General features: G+C 40.4%; 1 protein-coding gene across 3 annotated transcripts in view; it reads right to left on the bottom strand.

Annotated features, from left to right (window-relative positions):
• GRIN3A (glutamate ionotropic receptor NMDA type subunit 3A) overlaps positions 1–18,396 on the bottom strand; it is a 172,866-nt gene that overhangs the window by 53,483 nt on the left and 100,987 nt on the right. For all 3 annotated transcript variants that reach the window (XM_066367539.1, XM_066367541.1, XM_066367540.1), the window contains one exon: positions 3,413–3,558. In XM_066367539.1, the coding sequence (XP_066223636.1) occupies positions 3,413–3,558 (146 nt within the window). The remainder of the gene's footprint in view (positions 1–3,412; positions 3,559–18,396) is intronic.

Raw genomic sequence — 18,396 nt, 5'->3', positions numbered from 1 at the left:
TGATCTCTAGCATATTCTTCAGAGACTAGGCATTACTTCATATTTAGGAATAGATATGAAGAAATGCAAATAAGAGATCTAGCCCTCCTGGGGGAAAGAGAGTTAAAGTCTCTTTAAAGTCAATAGGCTAGCATTCAATAAATACAGGGAAAGCATCTGTAATAGGTCTTAGTGATCTGGTTTATTAATTTATCTCCAGAAATTCATGGCTCACTCCCATCTTGGGAGGCAGTTCTGGCAAGAGGCATTTAAGGAGGTTTCCCTGGACTGTGTCAGTGAATTGGCCATGGGCTGGGATTCAGGCGCCAACAGATGCCTTGTACATCCTTCATATGTCCTCCCCAACGTTTGGACACAAGCACGAAGACAGTCCAGAGGAGGGCTATGTAAAGGGGGGTACGGAAGGAGGAATTTCTAAGAAAATTGTTTAAGGTGTAGGCAATGACTCTTGTTTTTAGTCACCTCAAATTCTTTCTGGAAAGGTATGGACATACATCCACTTAAGAAAGGCTTTTTGACCCACAGGGTTGTCCAAACAGCTTGGCAAAGAGAACAGCTCTTCTCTATCCCATATGGGCTCAGTCATTCCTCACTTAGAGCCAAAAATGAAGCTGTTGGAATTCAATACAGAGGAGAACATGGCCAGAGCCCATCAAAACCTAAAAGAGAAAGATGTCCCTAGACACCTATAAGATTCATCATTGAGCAGGAAGTACATCTTTGTCTGGGGCACACAGGAACACGTAGTAAGTAGGTCAAGTTCCTTTCTGGGTGCCAATGACCCTTGCTTCCTCCTTCTAATCTTCCAGCAATTACCATCACCAATTCACAATACATCCCCTTTATGACACATTGTGATTTAAGTTACAATGAGGCCTATGTTTAACCAAAATGAAGAACACCTCTTAGCTCCACAGCTGTGGAAAGCTTCAGAAAGGGTTGGGGACATGAATTGTCTCTTAGGGGCTGATGGTGAGAAACCTTAATGGAATCTTGGCAATAAAAGCAAAACTGAACTAAAAGGTATTTCTCCAGAGTTATACTGCTATAGTAGCAGAATGTACCTTGGGAGGGGAGCTACATGGCTACAAGTTACCACTTACCAATACTCTGCACATATCTGTGGTTACAATCACTATAGAAAAAAATTGGGGTTCAGTTTTCCTAACAAGTAATTTCTGAGGTCCATTCTTAGTGGTATCCTTAAATAACTACTCCAGATTTCAGGCTGCAAAGTGCAGCTAGCTATGACAGGTCTCTAATATGTAGGGAGGTAAGAGGCAGTCAGCTCACAGACTCTCATGGGGCCCTGAGTCACTGGAAAGGAAGTGGCTGGGTGTGATCCAGGTATAAGTAGCTTCTAGACTGGCTGAATCATCCTTACAGTTGGCACAGCCTCCGGTTGTTTCTCCCATTAGAGACTCGTGCTCCTTTTGAGCATTCATTTCATAATACATAAAACACAAAACACAGACGTATAGAAATATACTAAAAGAAATTAATACTTACATAGGGATTAAGTTTCTGGAAAAGCATCCTCTCAGAAAGCAGGGCCCTAAGCGAATAGGACTATGCCCTGGGGAGTTCTGATAGGAGAGGGGAGGGACAGGTTTAACACAGGAACCTCTCGTGTACAGAGGAGTCCAGGGGTCTGCCCTGCAGGGCAGGGCTCTGGAGTATCAGGAGAGAGGTAACATGGGGACTGTGGTTGCTTGGGGTAGTGGCGAAGAGCTTAGGCAGTGGCAGCGATTAGGCCACAAGTAGAGATAGAAGCCCAGAGATTAGAAGTGAGAGGGCATTAATGATAAGCTCTGTCCATCTTCAAATTTCACCTTGATCAGTGAATCACTGGGGAGTTTGTTAAAATGCAGATTCTGGGATGAGGTTGTCCATTTCTCACATCTCTGAGGTGCTAACTGGAACATGAACGATATTGGAGCATGGACCATTCTTTGAACATGCAGGACCTGCTTGTTTTGTTATGGTTCCTAGAGTAGCCTACAGCAACGGTTGGGTTCTAGTCCTGTTTCCAGTCCTGAGTCTGCCACTTGCTAGTTGTATTGCCATGGACAAGTTGCTCTTCCCAGTCTATACTGCTTCACCTATTTCTTCTAGACTGCTTTTCTATATCATCTCTCCATAATAGAGTGGGGTCAACTCTGAGTACTGGGGCTTTCTCAGGTAAAGCTTCCAGAATAAGTGCGACCATCCCCTGATCCAAGGATCTGGGAAAGCAGCAGTGGCCCTTCACACCTCTTTCTGCCTGAAGAACCTGGTGTGTCAGCCATCACTGTCTCCCTGACATCTTATTCTTTCTCTCAGCTATGAGTTTGTCTGGAGAAGAAAACACACAAGAGAAGTGGGGAGGCCGAAAGCACTAAACTCTGTGTCTGAGAGGAGCTCTTATGTTTTAGTGTTCATGCAAAATTCAAAGTATCATTTCACAGTATTTAAGCACCATATATGAATTTGCAATTCTGAGAGTACAAGGCTTCCTCTCAAGACTCTAGTTAAAAGTCCGTAAGACCGTGTTAGGGGCCTATTACTAGGGCTACTGAGAAACCCAGAGCCAGTCATTCTTCCTCCTTTTTATTTTTTCTCAAAAGAAGAATTTGAGATTGCAGGTCCTGCTGTCCATTGGGAAGATTATTGTGGTCAGACATAGAGAAACCAGTTTCCTGATGCTGCACAATTTAGGAACTGGACGTTTGAGTGTACGTCATTGTCCTGAGACCATTGACCAGGAGGGAGAGACTACTCACTCTCATGCTGGGTGCTTGTCAGGAGCTATTTCCTCCCTTCTCCCAGGCCGACCAGATGCACGGACCCATCACTGCACCACCCTCCTTTGCATTCTGCCTCACTGACTCCCGGGCTCCAATAACCTGCCACAGCATTGTGATTGCTCTTGATTGCTTCTCATAAATTCTGATGAGAAGGCTGCAGGCATAGGATCATTGCTTTTTATTTTAGTTCCTTTCTACAGGAAACCTCCAAGATAAATTCTACTTCCTTGTGGAAAGAGGAGATAGTCCATGGTTTAGCGATTCACTGTAAAAGAAGGGGTTGCTTTGGGACACTTTATCATCTGGCCACATTCCCTGAGTGTTTGGTCATTTCTGTACCATTGTTTCCTCAGGTGAAGTCAAGCCAACCTTTGCTTCCTCCACCACCTGCTACACCAGTGACCCCACTGGCACTTTGAGAAAAGCTACTGCCAACTGGGGACTATGCAGGTTACTAGGAATTCAACTCACATAATTAAATGTACACTATTCCATGCTACCTACTGGATCTCACACAGTGTGGGGTATCATGGAACACACAGTGGGTATATTGACCTGTCATTTCCACAAAAGCAACAAACAGTGCACCAGTGAGAATATTTTGGACCCAAGAGGTTGACACTCACTTCAGATGCTGCACTCCATCGGGGGTAGCTGGTACATTATACCTTCTCATGTACTCATGCATCTCTGGGAAGCTCTGCCTCACATAATCTTCAGCACTGCTTTCCCGGACAGTTCCAAAGCGGAAGCCTTGGGAAGGATGATGGAGCTACAGGGAGAAAAAAAAGGTCTTTAATATAAATTAGTCTTACAGTTGTTTTCAGAATTTCTTTTCCCACAATTATTTGAAATCTAATGATATATTATTTGAGGCCATACATAGGCATAAATACGCACATAAAAATGTGCAGACATAGTGAGTTTCTCCTTCATATTCTGGTTTTCACCAGTAATTGTTCTATCTTTGGAAGCAAAGAGATGAAAAACAACAAGTAGAAAACACAAAATAATCTTCTGCTTCATATTGAGAACCTATCACAATTCTTTAGAAACTGTATAAATTGGCACAGAGAATCAACCTTGTTATTATAAGTTGCATATCAGACAAAGTATATAGTTAAGGATATAAATGAAATATTGTGTTCTTCCTTGGTTAGAACTGGACAAAGTCCTCAACTTAAAACCTTGCATCCTGAGATTGAAATATACCTGACCCAAAGCAATGGCTAGATCTATGTTTATCTGTCTTTGTGCTATACAGCAGTTCCTTAAATAATGTTTAATTCAACGTCCATTCGTTATAATGCCGATAAGATACCATAGGAACTTAGCTCTTGTTTATGTCAATTAGCCTATGGTAAAATTGAGTTTATTAATGTCATTTTGCCATAGTTAGAAGAGCCTATCAGTGACATTAACTTAGGTATTGTTGTATTATATTTTAAGTATGTAGAATTTATTTGAAATGATCTTTTTCCTTTAAGTGTTATCTGATGCTGAGTCATGCTGTGTATTTGCTCAAATGGAATAGCATGTAAGACAATTAGGAGCAACAGAGGGGAAAGGGAGTGAGAATAGACCCAGTAGTGTCATAGCTCTCCAGGTGCAAGACCTCACAGTGAGGACAGGTGTGCTGGAACCCTGCAGAGGCTTTCTGTCACTGGGACGTCCAGATAGAGCACATGGAGTACTATTATTTCTAAAAGCTGTACAGAAGTGTTAATGTGAGATCTAACTTAGATGATTTCAAATATAAGAATGAACTGGGATTGGACCACATTATAAAAATAGTGGAATATCCTATAATCAGCAGTGTTTTTTTGTTTTTTTTTTTTGTACTTTTCCTGAAGCTGGAAACGGGGAGAGACAGACAGACTCCCGCATGCGCCCGACCGGGATCCACCCGGCACGCCCACCAGGGGCGACGCTCTGCCCACCAGGGGGCGATGCTCTGCCCCTCCGGGGCGTCGCTCTGCCGCGACCAGAGCCACTCTAGAGCCTGGGGCAGAGGCCAAGGAGCTATCCCCAGCGCCCGGGCCATCTTTGCTCCAATGGAGCCTTGGCTGCGGGAGGGGAAGAGAGAGAGAGGAAGGAGGGGGGGGGGGGGTGGAGAAGCAAATGGGCGCTTCTCCTATGTGCCCTGGCCGGGAATCGAACCCGGGTCCCCCCCACGCCAGGCTGACGCTCTACTGCTGAGCCAACCAGCCAGGGCCAGCAGTATTTTTGAGATTATATTTCTCTACAATTGTTACGGTAAAGCTTGTGCCTTTTGTTTTGTTGTTGTTGTTATTCTGCTTCATGTTGACATTTGCTATCACTGATTATGACCTGAAGCCATGGGGACAGGAATCCATGGATGGGCTTTCATGGAATTTATAAAGTTCTTAAAATTGTAGACAACATTTAATGTAAATATGTGTTTGTAATTTTCTTCTATGTGGGAGATAGTGTAGAGTTTCTTTAAAATAATTTGGTTTTCAAGTGGTTTACAAGCCAAAAATGTTAAGAACTCACTGAATATGGTACCAAATAACTTATAGTTGAAGATGAATTTGTTTTGATACAATAAAAGTTTAATATTATGGCAATAGTTTAGTAAATTATATGACACATACCTGTACTTATAAAATGTTATGCAATGCCCAAATATGTTTGTAAAATATATTTAACTAAATGTGGCAAGTGCTCATATGACAAATGATTAAAAACTTTTGTAGGGTAGAATAAAATTAAATATGTATAGCTATTATAAATGCTGATTCACCAGATACATCATCTGTGTAGACACCCACGTACCTTGAAAGAAAATCTATCAAGATACCAGCAATGTTTGTTCCAGTGGTGATGAAATTACAGGTGTGTTTGTTTATTTATATATTGTCTACAGAAATCTGCCTCATGTTTTTAAGTAGAAAAACCATTTTATAATCAGAAAAATAAATCTCTCATTAATTTATTCAAAAAATTCATTGAGAACTTACTTTGTACAGCTCTCAAAGTTACAGGGGCCACAAAATAAATACCTACAATTATTGCCACATAGGAACCCGCCACCTGGGTCTTTATATTCATTCATTTGTATACCACAGGTACCTATGATGACACTTGGTACCTGACAGGTGCTCTGAACATGGTTATCATATTAATTTTATGCTAATCTTCCATCTTTTCTTTACCATTTTAACTTCTTTTTCTTTCTTTCTTTTTTTTTTTGGTATTTTTCCAAAGAAGCAGGGAGGCAGACACTCTCCTGCATGCGCCCAACTGGGATCCACCCGGTATGCCCACCAGGGGGCGATGCTCTGCCCATCTGGGGTGTTGCTGTGCTGCTGCTGGAGCCATTCTAGTGCCTGAGGTGGAGGCCATGGAGCCGTCCTCAGCTCCTGGGCCAACTTTGCTCCAATGGAGCCTCGGCTGTGGGAGGGGCAGAGAAAGCTATAGCAAAAGGAGAGGGGGAAGGGTGGAGAAGCAGATGGGCACTTCTGTGTGCCCTGACTGGGGATAGAACCTGGGACTTCCACATGCCAGACTGACGTTCTACCGCTGAGCCAACCGGCCAGGACCACCAGTTTAACTTCTATTCATCCTTCTCCTCCCAGTTCTGCCATCCCTTCCCTAAGTTGCTTCCTTTTGTAGATCTTAACAGAGTTGCACTTTTTAAATTTAATTGTGTGATAGTTTAATATTCCAGACTTTTAGCTTCTTCAGAGGACTGTAAACTATTTAACTAACTAACCATTGTGTTTCAGTGACTTTCATCGTGTAGTTGCTCAATAATATTCTTGTTGAATAATTGACTGATAACTCTTCTTCGCTCAGAGGGAGATGATAGCATTATCATCCCACTTAGTACAAATGGGGCTAAAAACACAGCTTTCCCCTAATGCTTTTAAACAAACCCTCCTTTTAAGTCAGTAATTAAATTATCTTTTGTCTTATATATGAAAATAATTCCTTTAGAAGTCCATTTTCTCACATTATGCTGTGGCAATACTCTTATGTCTATGAACTCTGGGCCTGTTTTCTCTGCTGTGTGTATCAGCACATCCTTCCCTCTGCAGACACGGAAGGAGTCGGGAACCAGCAGACAGGCTCAGCATTCCAGTGGAGGGTGGGCTCTCTCTGTGATTTTTCCTTCCCATGCCTCTCTGCTGCCTTTCTCTCATGGGTCCCCATATCTGCCTCACATGGCTCTAATGCCTGTGAAGGAAACACTTTTGAGGGTTTGAGAATGTAAAGTTCTTTAAGCATTAATATAAGTAACCCAACTCCATGGGAGAAAGCATTTTATTAGTCTGACTGGCACTCAACTTGGAGATATTTAACAACACTGCCACCTTTCTAGTCTGAGCCACTGTCATTTCTGCTCTCTCATGTCCCCTCTCTTCTCCTCTGATCTAGTCCAAGTTCTCTTCCTGGGGCCCAAATCTGATCATGTTGCTCACCTGCTTACTACCTGTCAATGGGTCCCTGCTGCTCTTGGGATAAAGTCAAACACTCTTCATGTGGCCCCTATGGTTCAGCACGATCTTGCTCCTGCCTTTTCTCTCCAGCCTCACCTCCCCACTCTCCCTGGCCCTCTGGGTTCTCTCAGTTCTTCCAATGTATATTTTTTGACTAATCAGGGTTCTTCCCCATAATCTACATTCTGCCTAGAATGCTGTTTGTCCCCAACCTTACTTTTCCTCTGAGTAGCTCATTTGTAAAGTCACTCCTCAGAGAAGCCTGCGCTGACTCCCGTTGTACCCTGCAATTTTACACAGTATTGATACCACTTGGAATTCGTTCAACATCTGCCTTTCCTGCTAGCTCATAAGTTTCTACAAGGGCAGGGCCCGTGCCTACCTCACGTGTGTGGTCATAAATCCTGAACATATAGCTGCTATGACTGTCATCATCATCATCAGCAGCATTGTACAACAAACACAGTGCTTGGCCCATAGTAGATGCTTAATAAATACTGGTTTTATGAGTTATCATTATTAACACAAAATCCTTAGGTTAGATACATTTACCAATTTGATACTTTTGTCATACTTCATATATTCTTTCCCCTTAAAAATTAATATTTCCCTTTAATATTTAGCTTAATTCATTCAAAATAAGATGTTCTGTATTTCTGTGTGTGATCTGTTAACAGGAAAAACAAGGGGCTGCTCTGCAGTCACAGAAGAACAGAATCAGAAAAGGGATCTAAGATGCGATTGAGGAGACGCGATTGAGGAGACGCGATTGAGGAAACCCGAGGGGCTAGCCTCGTCTATCTCCTACGCCCATGTGGCGTGTAATTCAAACAGCCAGGGGCATCAGAAAGCTTGAATCAAGGAGGGAGGATAAAAGTATACAAAGAGCTGAAGCATTCGGGCTGGATTAGAGTCATTGCCAGGCAGTCCCTAGGAAGAAAAGAATTTCTTTAAAGTCTCAGCTAAAGATTTCACCAGCTCTTCCAATCCTGTTTATATTTGCGTCAACCTCTTCAGGCTTTGTGGAATTACGTCAAGTAAAGCCATCTATTTGTATGTGAGTTGTTCAGTATTAATGGAGTACTGAACTTTACCCGGAGCACCTACACAGAAATAGACATTTCACAGAAAGCAGAGAAATGGCTCAAAACAAAATAGAAGCAAACTCAAGAAATAATAAAACTGCTATGTCCAAAGTGAATGTGATGCTTTAGATTAAAAACAACAACAACAACAAAACAAAAAACAAAAAACCCCTCCAATACTGAATAATTTCATTTAAGGTTTACATTTGTATTGATCTGAGAATGATACTTAAATAATAAATGGAATAGAGCACTGGACCTGGTATAATGCCCTTTGAAACTGTGTGCAAAGGGCCATATTTAACTTACCTAGTGGAATTCACTTAGAATGTTTGGACTCTACAATATGAGGTGGTCTCAGCTTTAAAATTTATCCCACTCAAATCGTTCACTGATGCCTCAGTCTTTTATAGCAAAGCTAAATATACCACCCAACGTTTCCTCAAAATGTATAAAATAGATTCTAATTTATTAGGCCTAGGTTGGAGCCTGAGAGTCTGCATTTCTAACAAGCTCCCAGTTGATGCTGATATCTTTGTTAATGGACCAGATTTTGAGTAGAAAAGCTTTATTTACAACATCAATACTGAGTGCCTGTTAAGCCTCTGCTTGAATGCCTGCAGTGAAAAAAAAATCACTCCTCTTAAAGCATATCTTCTGTATATGAAGGATAACTTCATCCTTACCCAATGAATCTATTTGATATAATAATAATATTAATAATAATGAAATAACAGCTAATATTTTCAAATAGTTACTATATGCTAATACACTTAAATCTGACAAGAGTGTCAATTTTATTATTTATTATTACATATGAAAATGGTATTCAGGGATATTGTCTAAGACCAGCAGAAAGTGATAAATTAAGATAGAATCCACCTGACCAGTGCAGTGGATAGAGTGTCAGACTGGGACACGGAAGACCCAGGTTCAAAACCCCGAGGTTGCTGGCTTGAGTGCAGGCTCATCTGGTTTGAGCAAAGCTCACCAGCTTGAGCTCAAGGTCGTTGGCTTGAGAAAGGGGTCACTCACTCTGCTGTAGCCCCCTAGTCAAGGCACATGTGAGAAAGCAATCAATGAACAACTAAGGTGCCACAACAAAGAACTGATGCTTCTCATCTCTCTTCCTTCCTGTCTGTCCCTGTCTGTCCCTCTCTCTGTCTCTGTCACAAAAAAAAGAAGAAAAAGAAAGAAAAAAAGACAGACTATTCTTCATTAAAAAAAAGTTGAATCTCACTGTCTGACTTGAAGCCCATATCCTCATCTAGCACCACATTCTGCCTTTATAGATGTGTGTTGTCCAAGTTTTCATGATAACTTTAAAAAATATCTACCTGTCTGTACTACAATTTCAAGATTGCTTTGGTTATTATAGGTGTGGCCATATAATTTATATTGAAAACTAGACACTTCTTTAAAGGGGACATAATTATATATATACATATATTTTTTCTTAATCCTTTTAACCTTCCATCATCATATAACACACAGACACAGACAACAGAATGGTGAAGGTGGTGGGTGGGAGGCAGGTTGAGGTGGGCAAAGGGAGGGAAAATGGGGATGAAAGAAACTTTGGGGCGATGGGCATACGATGCAGTGTGCAGATGATGCTTTATCAAGTTGCACTCCTAAACATGTACCCCAATAAATTAAATTAAAAGATAAATTAAAAAATAAGGGGAGACTATTGATAACTACACAGAAACAACAGGCACACCAGGATGGTCCCCAGTTCATCGAGCCATTATTACTCATGCTCTGACCCTTAGAAGAGCAATTTCAACCTTTTCACCATATGGCACACATAAACTAATTACTAAAATTCTATAATTATAAAATATATAAAAATATTAAAATATATTTTGCCTATCTGACAAAAACATAGGTATAATGTTGATTCATTCACACTGAATAGCTATTGTTGTGTTGGCTATTGTCATTAAAAAAAATTAATTTGACTACCTTAGGGAAATCAGTGCCTCTGACTAAAAGAGTCAGGTAGTGCATGTTTTAAAAACTCTTGCGGCACACCTGTTGTAATCATTGCCTTAGAATATAGAGCAATGAGGCTGGAAATGTTTCTGAGCCCTACTCAATTTCCCATGTGAATTACTGAGTCATTTATGTTGTAATTCTTTTTTCCATGTTATTCCTATTTTCTTCTATGGAAGATAGGTTTTCTATTTAAACTGAAGCATTTTATTGCTTCTCCATTTTCAGTCTGAAGTCCTGTGTGTTAGGTCAGCTAATCCTTAGTCAACACACTCTTTGACGTCATGTTTGATTTATAATAGCTTTAGCCTGGGTCATTCTGACTACTTGAGTCATTGCATTATATCCCTCATGTGGAGTAAGGTTCAGCAAATTATGCCCCATGGGCCAAATCCAGCCTGTCACCTCTTTTTATAAAGCATGTTTTATTGGAACACAGCCATGTCCATCCACTTACATGTTGGTTGTGGCTGTTTTACACTACAACAGTAGAGTTGAGTAGTTGGGAAAAAGGCTATATGGCTTCACAAAGCCTAAAATATTTACTGTCTGGCCAAATAGAAAATGTTTGCCAGCCCCAGGTATAGATGATATTGATCTGATTGTTTCCTTGACTCTCGTATTTCCAATTCTCCTCGCTATTCAAAAACCCCATTGGTCACTTAAGAAAGGCCACCTTTGCGGGTAAATGAACAGAGGTAGGTCTGATCAATCTTAGCAGGCTTCCTGGCACTGCCCCAATGTAGGCTTTAGTACGATGCCATTTCATTTCTAGCTGCAAGGAGTATTCAGCCCTCTAATAGGCAGTCCTGACTACTCAGTCCTTTGTTTCTTTCTATGTCCAGTGATAGAGAAGTTCCGGTTACAACACTTCATTCAACCTGAAACATTAGTACGATGCTTGGACTAATTTTAAATTTAATTTTTGATCCCTGGGGCAGGTGGTGCTGCAGCAGCCTACAGAGGTTTGAGGTTTGGAGACTAGATCCTGTGATACCTATTCACTCTAGCTGAGTTGTTTCATCTACTCCTTTTCTTTGCCTCTTCCCTCCATTACTCATTCTTTTGCTGCAGACTTTGTTAGAGATAGAAAATAAATATTTCTATCTCTATCTCCCATTATTTTAATAACGGCAATAGCCAATCCTTATTGGACAGCTCCATTCCAGGCACTGTGGCCAATATTTTAAATTCATCACCTGGTCGAATTTTCACAGCATCCTTTTGTGGTATATATAATCTTTATCCCCATTTTAAAGAAGGGGGAACTGAAGCTTGAAGTGTTTAAGCAACTTCTTGCTCAAGGTCGTACACAATCAGAAAGTGGCAGATTAAGGAATTGAACCCAGAAACCAGAGAATTGTATTATTCATCTCTAGTTTATGCTGCCTTCAGGAAAGAGTCTTTTTCTTTGAGAAGCTATAGCTAAAATAGGCATTCCTCAAGCTTATTGGTCAATTTAATCCAAACAACTAGAGCCCAGCTTAAAGAAATAAGACAACAAGCTCATATCCTCTGGGTTTTTAAACAAGGTGTTTATCAGTTATAGCAACAGCAGCAAAAAACAGCAACATTTTGAACTGTGCAGTTTACAAAACTCATTCATGCATATTATTCCATTCACCAGGCTCAGGCAGTCTGATAGTTTCTATGTTCTATTCATTAAACGTAAAAAACAAGATGGATTGGCCCAGCTCCCTACAACAAGCACATTCATCCTGTATCCCACGGGGGGCCATTCATTCTGTATCCCATTGGGGCTCAATATCTGACAATCTTGGGGGGGTGTGGCTGTAGAAGGACTGAGCCCTGCTCCTCCTTCCCTTAACAGCACCGCACATCTTCATACACATCTCTGTTGCCACACTGGTCACCTAATTGCTTCCTTTTATCCCTCTGCTTGAGTTACATGTGGAGGCTGGGGACTGAACCTAAGGGGACATGTCAAAGTTGGGGAGGCTGTAAACATATGGAGTCCAGGCCAGAGGAAAGATGAGTAGCAAGAGACGCTGGAGACCATTTAGTCCATTCATTTAATTTTATAGCTAATAACTCAGGTAGCTTCTATTTATTACATGTTCCCCATGTGTCAGGCATTGTGCTAAAACCTTAACATGGATTATCTAATTTAGGCCTCATAACAACCCTAACCCTATGAGATATTCATTATCATCTCTAACTTTCACACAAGAGACTAAGGCTTGCATTTAAACAACTTGCCCTAAATTGCTCAGCCAAAAGGCATATAGGAAGGTTCTGAACTTTATTGGACTTCAGATTTAGGCCCATAATGAGAAAGGTAAAGAAGGGACTTACTCCAGGCCGCACTAATAATACAAAAGAGGATATAACCCTGTTGGATGTAATCCACTCCCCAAATGAATATGGCTGATAAAAATAACTGTTCTTACTTGGGGTGGGGAACATACAATATAATATACAGATGATGTATTATAGAATTGTACACCTGAAACTAATATAAATCTCTTAACCAATGTCACCCCAATACATTCAATAAAAATAATTGTCCTTTATTTCTTCTTTATAGTATGTTATGTTTAACACCACTTCCCCATCTACTCTTTATGAAACTATAAGTTCCAGTCTTTATTTCCTTCTCTAAAAAATAATTTCCTGAATTAAGTTTGCTCAGTGACATCCATGAAATGGCCACTTACCAGGCCTCTGAAAGTCCTTGACATCTTTTTGTCTCATGCACAGTAATACAAGGGGAGGCATGTGGTCATGGTCTGTATAGTGGCTAGCCTCTAGACACTAGGGAGAGCACATCAAAGATTTTCTACAGGGGATTTACTGTATTTCCTCATGTATAAGAAACTCCTATGTATAAGACACACTTTAATTATGGGGCCGGAAATTTGAAAAAAAAGTATTACATAAAGTTATTAAATTCAAATCTTGTTCATCATAAAATTTATACAACTCTCATCACTGTCAAAACTCCCATCCATTAGCTTGTCCTCATCTGTGTCTGATGATGAATCACTGTCTTCATATGTTGCCTTGTCCTCAGTTCCACCTATGGCATTTAAAATGCCACAACAACTGTATAAGATGCAATCAATTTTTAGACCCCAACTTTTTTGAAAAATGGTGCGCCTTATACATGGGGTGATACAGGTATCATTTTTCTGCTATCAATGTTCTATCGATGTCTTTGTTTCATTGCCCCACCCCCTTTTTCATATGCGTTATTTAGTTTTGCTTCTTCTCTGACCCTGGTCTCAATGTCTTACTCCACTCATCCAGAGAAGCCTATCCTCAGTTCACCGAGAACCTTCTAATTGTCTTCTTTAACAGCCCCATCAAATCCCATTTTATGTTGAGTGACCTTGCAAGTGCTAATCGCATTTCTTCCTTCGATGTCAGACTATTTTGCTACTGATACTACCAACACTGTTGGTGCTTCCCAATAAAGAAGCATGACTTGTAATACTCACAATGGTAGTAATGATGATAATGTAGCTTGCTGTATGCCAGCCATTGTTGAAATGCCTTAGACATATTAACTTTTTAAATTCTTACAATTCTATGAGGCTGATCCTATCATTATATACATTGTATAGATGAGAATCCAGAGGCACAAAGTAACTAATTGGCCTATGCCGATGGAGCCAGTCAATGATGGAACCGAGCAGCCTGTGTGGCTCTACTGTTGGTGTTCTTGACCACTACAGTACACAGTATGAGAGTTTTTGGCTTTACCAGCTATTTCCTAAGTGCCGTGACACTGACTCATGAAAGGGTCCACCCTCATTGAAAGGGTTCTGCCACTGTACCTGTAGCCTAACAGCCAATTGCGGGAACTTAATTAGCTCCTAACGATCTGTTAATACTAGTATTTATGATTTATTGTGCTGATGATATACACAGCCCTCCACATTCATCATGTCACTTCAGACTTCCTATACCCCTATGGGGTAGGTTCTGTTAATGACTCCAGTTCACGGATGGAGGATATGAGGCTCAGAGACTTGAAATCACTCTCCCCAGGCTCTTCAGCCCGTGCTGTTGGAGTCGGTTGTTACACACACTTATCAGTTGACTCTAGAATCCAACTACATGGAAGGTATTGATTGTCTTAATGGAATTTTCAAAAGGAATGACAATCATAATACAATTACTTTAGAACCCTGATTCTTCTAAAGATGTGATTCCACTGTAAATTGCCAAATTGAGGCCTGAACCGGGTCAGCTGAGGCCAGAACAGACAGCTCTTATGAAAAAGGGAAGATTCCTTTAAGCCCATGGCATCAGAATAACCCTGGTCCTTGGTTTATATAATTGATTTGCCAGCCAGCCAAAAACTTCAAGGTGAAAAACGATCCATGGACTGTGGAACTCAAACTTCTCACTTGAGCCATTGCCCATCACCAGCAGTACTGTCCTTGTAAGCTGGGCAGGCGGCGAGGTTCTTGCCCAAACTAGAGTCAGCAATTATGGGCTGATGAATACAAATGCATAAAAACAGCTATAAATTTACCCCCAGTCTAGTGATCTAAGCTTTTTGGCACAACTCTACCCGATCCTTATGGCCAAGAACCTTGTTTTAATGCCAGTTGTTATTTAATTCTATAGCTCAGAGGCATTACATATTAAAATATGTCCAGAAGAATGTGGTTTGCATTTGGGGCGGGGGGGGGGGCGGTGAAAAAGTACAGTAGGAAGTTTTAGCCAAAAGGTCTGTAGTCCCACAGCATGGACCCCAGGGAGCCAGCCTCTTAGAGAAGCTGCTAAAGAAAAACCTCAGACAAACAGAAAGACACACGACTGAGTAATAGTAAGAAGAGAACTCCTTTCTTCTGGCGTTATTTTCCTCTTAAGCTAGTCCTTGGGGGTGACTTGGGCTGTATCTAATAATTTTATATGCCAATGAATAATCAACCTGCCTTTGCCTGCGGAGCGCTCAGGGAATTGGTGATGGTGCCATAATGATGGCGGGGCTCTCAAAGATTCAAGCATCTATTCTGAATCAATGCATCCAGGAGGAGGCGATGCCTCCCCTCGCCCCTCCCACAGGGCAGGCTGCCTGTAGCATTGTCCCAGCTTTTCCACTTGAGACCATCTCCTCATTTATGGCTGAGCTGCTGTTTGCTTATCTTCCTTTTCTGTTCAGCACATTGCTCCTGTGAAATGAATCACAAGAGCAGCACAACTGAAGCAGCATTTTGCTTTTTGAGCCAAGCATCAGAGGGCAGCAGTCAGCTGAGTTAGAAAGGCAGTTTCTTTCTCCTTCTTTCGCAAATTTGAGAACATTTTCATGCAAGCAATAAAAGAAACAACGCAATGATTCATAAAGTTCGCAGCTGAGAAAAATGAGGCTCAGCAAGATTAAGCAATTTGGCTAAGATGAGACAACTAAGTGGAGCTGTGCCACCCACATGTTTAACACACTGAACTTGCATCCTGCCTCCAGAACTTTCCCTGGAAGTACCGGTAAGTTCTGATTCCACTATCTGGAGTAAACCTCACAGCAAACAAACCAGAAGCATGAAATGAGGAGTCTATAATTCATGTGCAGAAACTGGTTTGGTGCAAACTGGGAGAGCAGATATATGAACTGTCTGTAGTGGCTAGAGCAGAGGTCCCCAAACTAAGGCCTGCAGGCAGCATGCGGCCCCCTGAGGCCATTTATCCGGCGCCCGCCGCACTTCCGGAAGGGGCACCTCTTTCATTGGTGGTCAGTGAGAGGATGCATCCTGTGCTCCTGGAGTACTGTATGTGGCAGTGCCGCAAAGCGCGGTGTCGCTCACGTACAGTAGTACTTCCAGTGACGTGGAACACATGCGTCATGGCTCCGGAAGCACATCATATCACTTGTTATGTCTAGCAGTGACAAATATGGAACCGGACATTGACCATCTCATTAGCCAAAAGCAGGCCCATAGTTTCCATTGAAATACTGGTCAGTTTGTTGATTTAAATTTACTTGTTCTTTATTTTAAATATTGTATTTGTTCCCGTTTTGTTTTTTTACTTTAAAATAAGATATGTGCAGTGTGCATGGGGATTTGTTCATAGTTTTTTTTTATAGTCTGGCCCTCCAACGGTCTGAGGGACAGTGAACTGGCTCCCTGTGTAAAAAGTTTGGGGACCCTTGGGCTAGAGAGTAGCAGGTAAATGTTCACTTAGTAAGAGTTTGATGAATGAATATACCCATAGTGTAGAGCAAGAAAAAGTGAAAGTTGACTCAGAACCAAAAAACTCATGATATTAATTAATTCGTACTGAGTTTAAAATCATGTATTTTTTTAAAAAAGAGAAGTTAAATGTATCTCATCGGTATAAAAAAGTAATTGTAAGTGGAAGTGATTTTTTACATTTTATTTTTCAATTACCGTTTATATTCAGTATTATTTTGTATTGGCTTCAGGTGTACAGCATGGTGTTTAGACACTCATATACTTTACAAAGTGTTTCCCCTGATATTTCCAGTACCCACCTGGCACCACACATAGTCACTACAATATTATTGACTACATTCCCTAAGCTGTACTTTACATCCCTCTGACTATTTTGTAACTGCCAATCTGTACTTCTTAATCCCTTCACTTTTCTCACCCAGCCCCATCCCCTCTGGCAACCATAAGTCTGTTCTCTGTGTCTACGAGTCTGTTTCACTTTTATATGTCCATTTATTTTGTTCTTTAGATTCCACATATAAGTGAAATAATATGGTACTTTTCTTTTTCTGATTGACTTATTTCACTTAGCATAATACACTCTAGGTCCATCCATAGGGTTACAAATGGTAAGATTTCATTCATATTTATGTCCAAGTAATAGTCCATTGTATATATATACCACACTTTTTTTTATCCACTTGTCTATTAATGGGCACTTGGGTTAAGTAAAAGCTATGTGATTGTTTTGAAATGGTCTGTTACATCAGTATATATTAAAAATAAAATATTTTAAATTAAAATGTTGATTTAAAAATATATATACTTACTAAACCATAATTTAACTCTCCCTTTCTTTTTGTTCTTATAAGTTAAGTTTGTTTTTTTTTAACTTAAGTATAGTTGGTATACAATCTTATATTAATTATATTAGTTTCAGGTATATAATAATTTGACATTTTTATACCTTACAATGTGATCATCCCACTAAGTAATCATTTATTATCATATAAACTTACCATATTATTGATTATATTCCCCTTACCCTTTTCACCAATCCCTCCACTGCTTTCCTTCTGGTAACTATCCCTTTGGTCTTGGTTTCTATGAGTCTCTTTTTGTTTTGTTTGTTTATTTGTTTTATAGATTCCATAAGTGAGTAAAACCATACAGTATTTGTTTTTCCTTGCCTAACTTATTTCAAGTTGGCTTATTTGCAAGTGGACTATTTCTTTTTTTTTTTTAATTTTATTTTTTTAATGGGGCGACATCAATAAATCAGGATACATATATTCAAAGATAACAAGTCCAGGTTATCTTGTCATTCAATTATGTTGCATACCCATCACCCAAAGTCAGATTGTCCTCTGTCACCTTCTATCTAGTTTTCTTTGTGCCTTTCCCCCTCCCCCTTTCTCTCTCCCTCTCCCCCCTCTCCCTGAACCACCAAACTCTTATCAATGTCTCTTAGTTTCACTTTTATGTCCCACCTACGTATGGAATAATGCAGTTCCTGGTTTTTTCTGATTTCCTTATTTCACTTTGTATAATGTTATCAAGATGCCACCATTTTGCTGTAAATGATCCAATGTCATCATTTCTTATGGCTGAGTAGTATTCCATAGTGTATATGTGCCACATCTTCTTTATCCAGTCATCTATTGACAGGCTTTTTGGTTGTTTCTATGTGTTGGCCACTGTGAACAATGCTGCAATGAACATGGGGCTGCACGTGTCTTTATGTATCAATGTTTCTGAGTTTTGGGGGTATATACCCAGTAGAGGGATTGCTGGGTCATAAGGTAGTTCTATTTTCAGTTTTTTGAGGAACCACCATACTTTCTTCCATAATGGTTGTACTACTTTACATTCCCACCAACAGTGTATGAGGGTTCCTTTTTCTCCATAGCCTCTCCAA

The sequence above is a fragment of the Saccopteryx leptura genome, chromosome 2 (genome assembly GCF_036850995.1).
Source record: "Saccopteryx leptura isolate mSacLep1 chromosome 2, mSacLep1_pri_phased_curated, whole genome shotgun sequence".
NCBI classification, from domain to species: Eukaryota; Metazoa; Chordata; class Mammalia; order Chiroptera; family Emballonuridae; genus Saccopteryx; species Saccopteryx leptura.
Note: the sequence above shows the minus strand (reverse complement) of the source record. Positions and strands in the feature narration are given on the sequence as shown.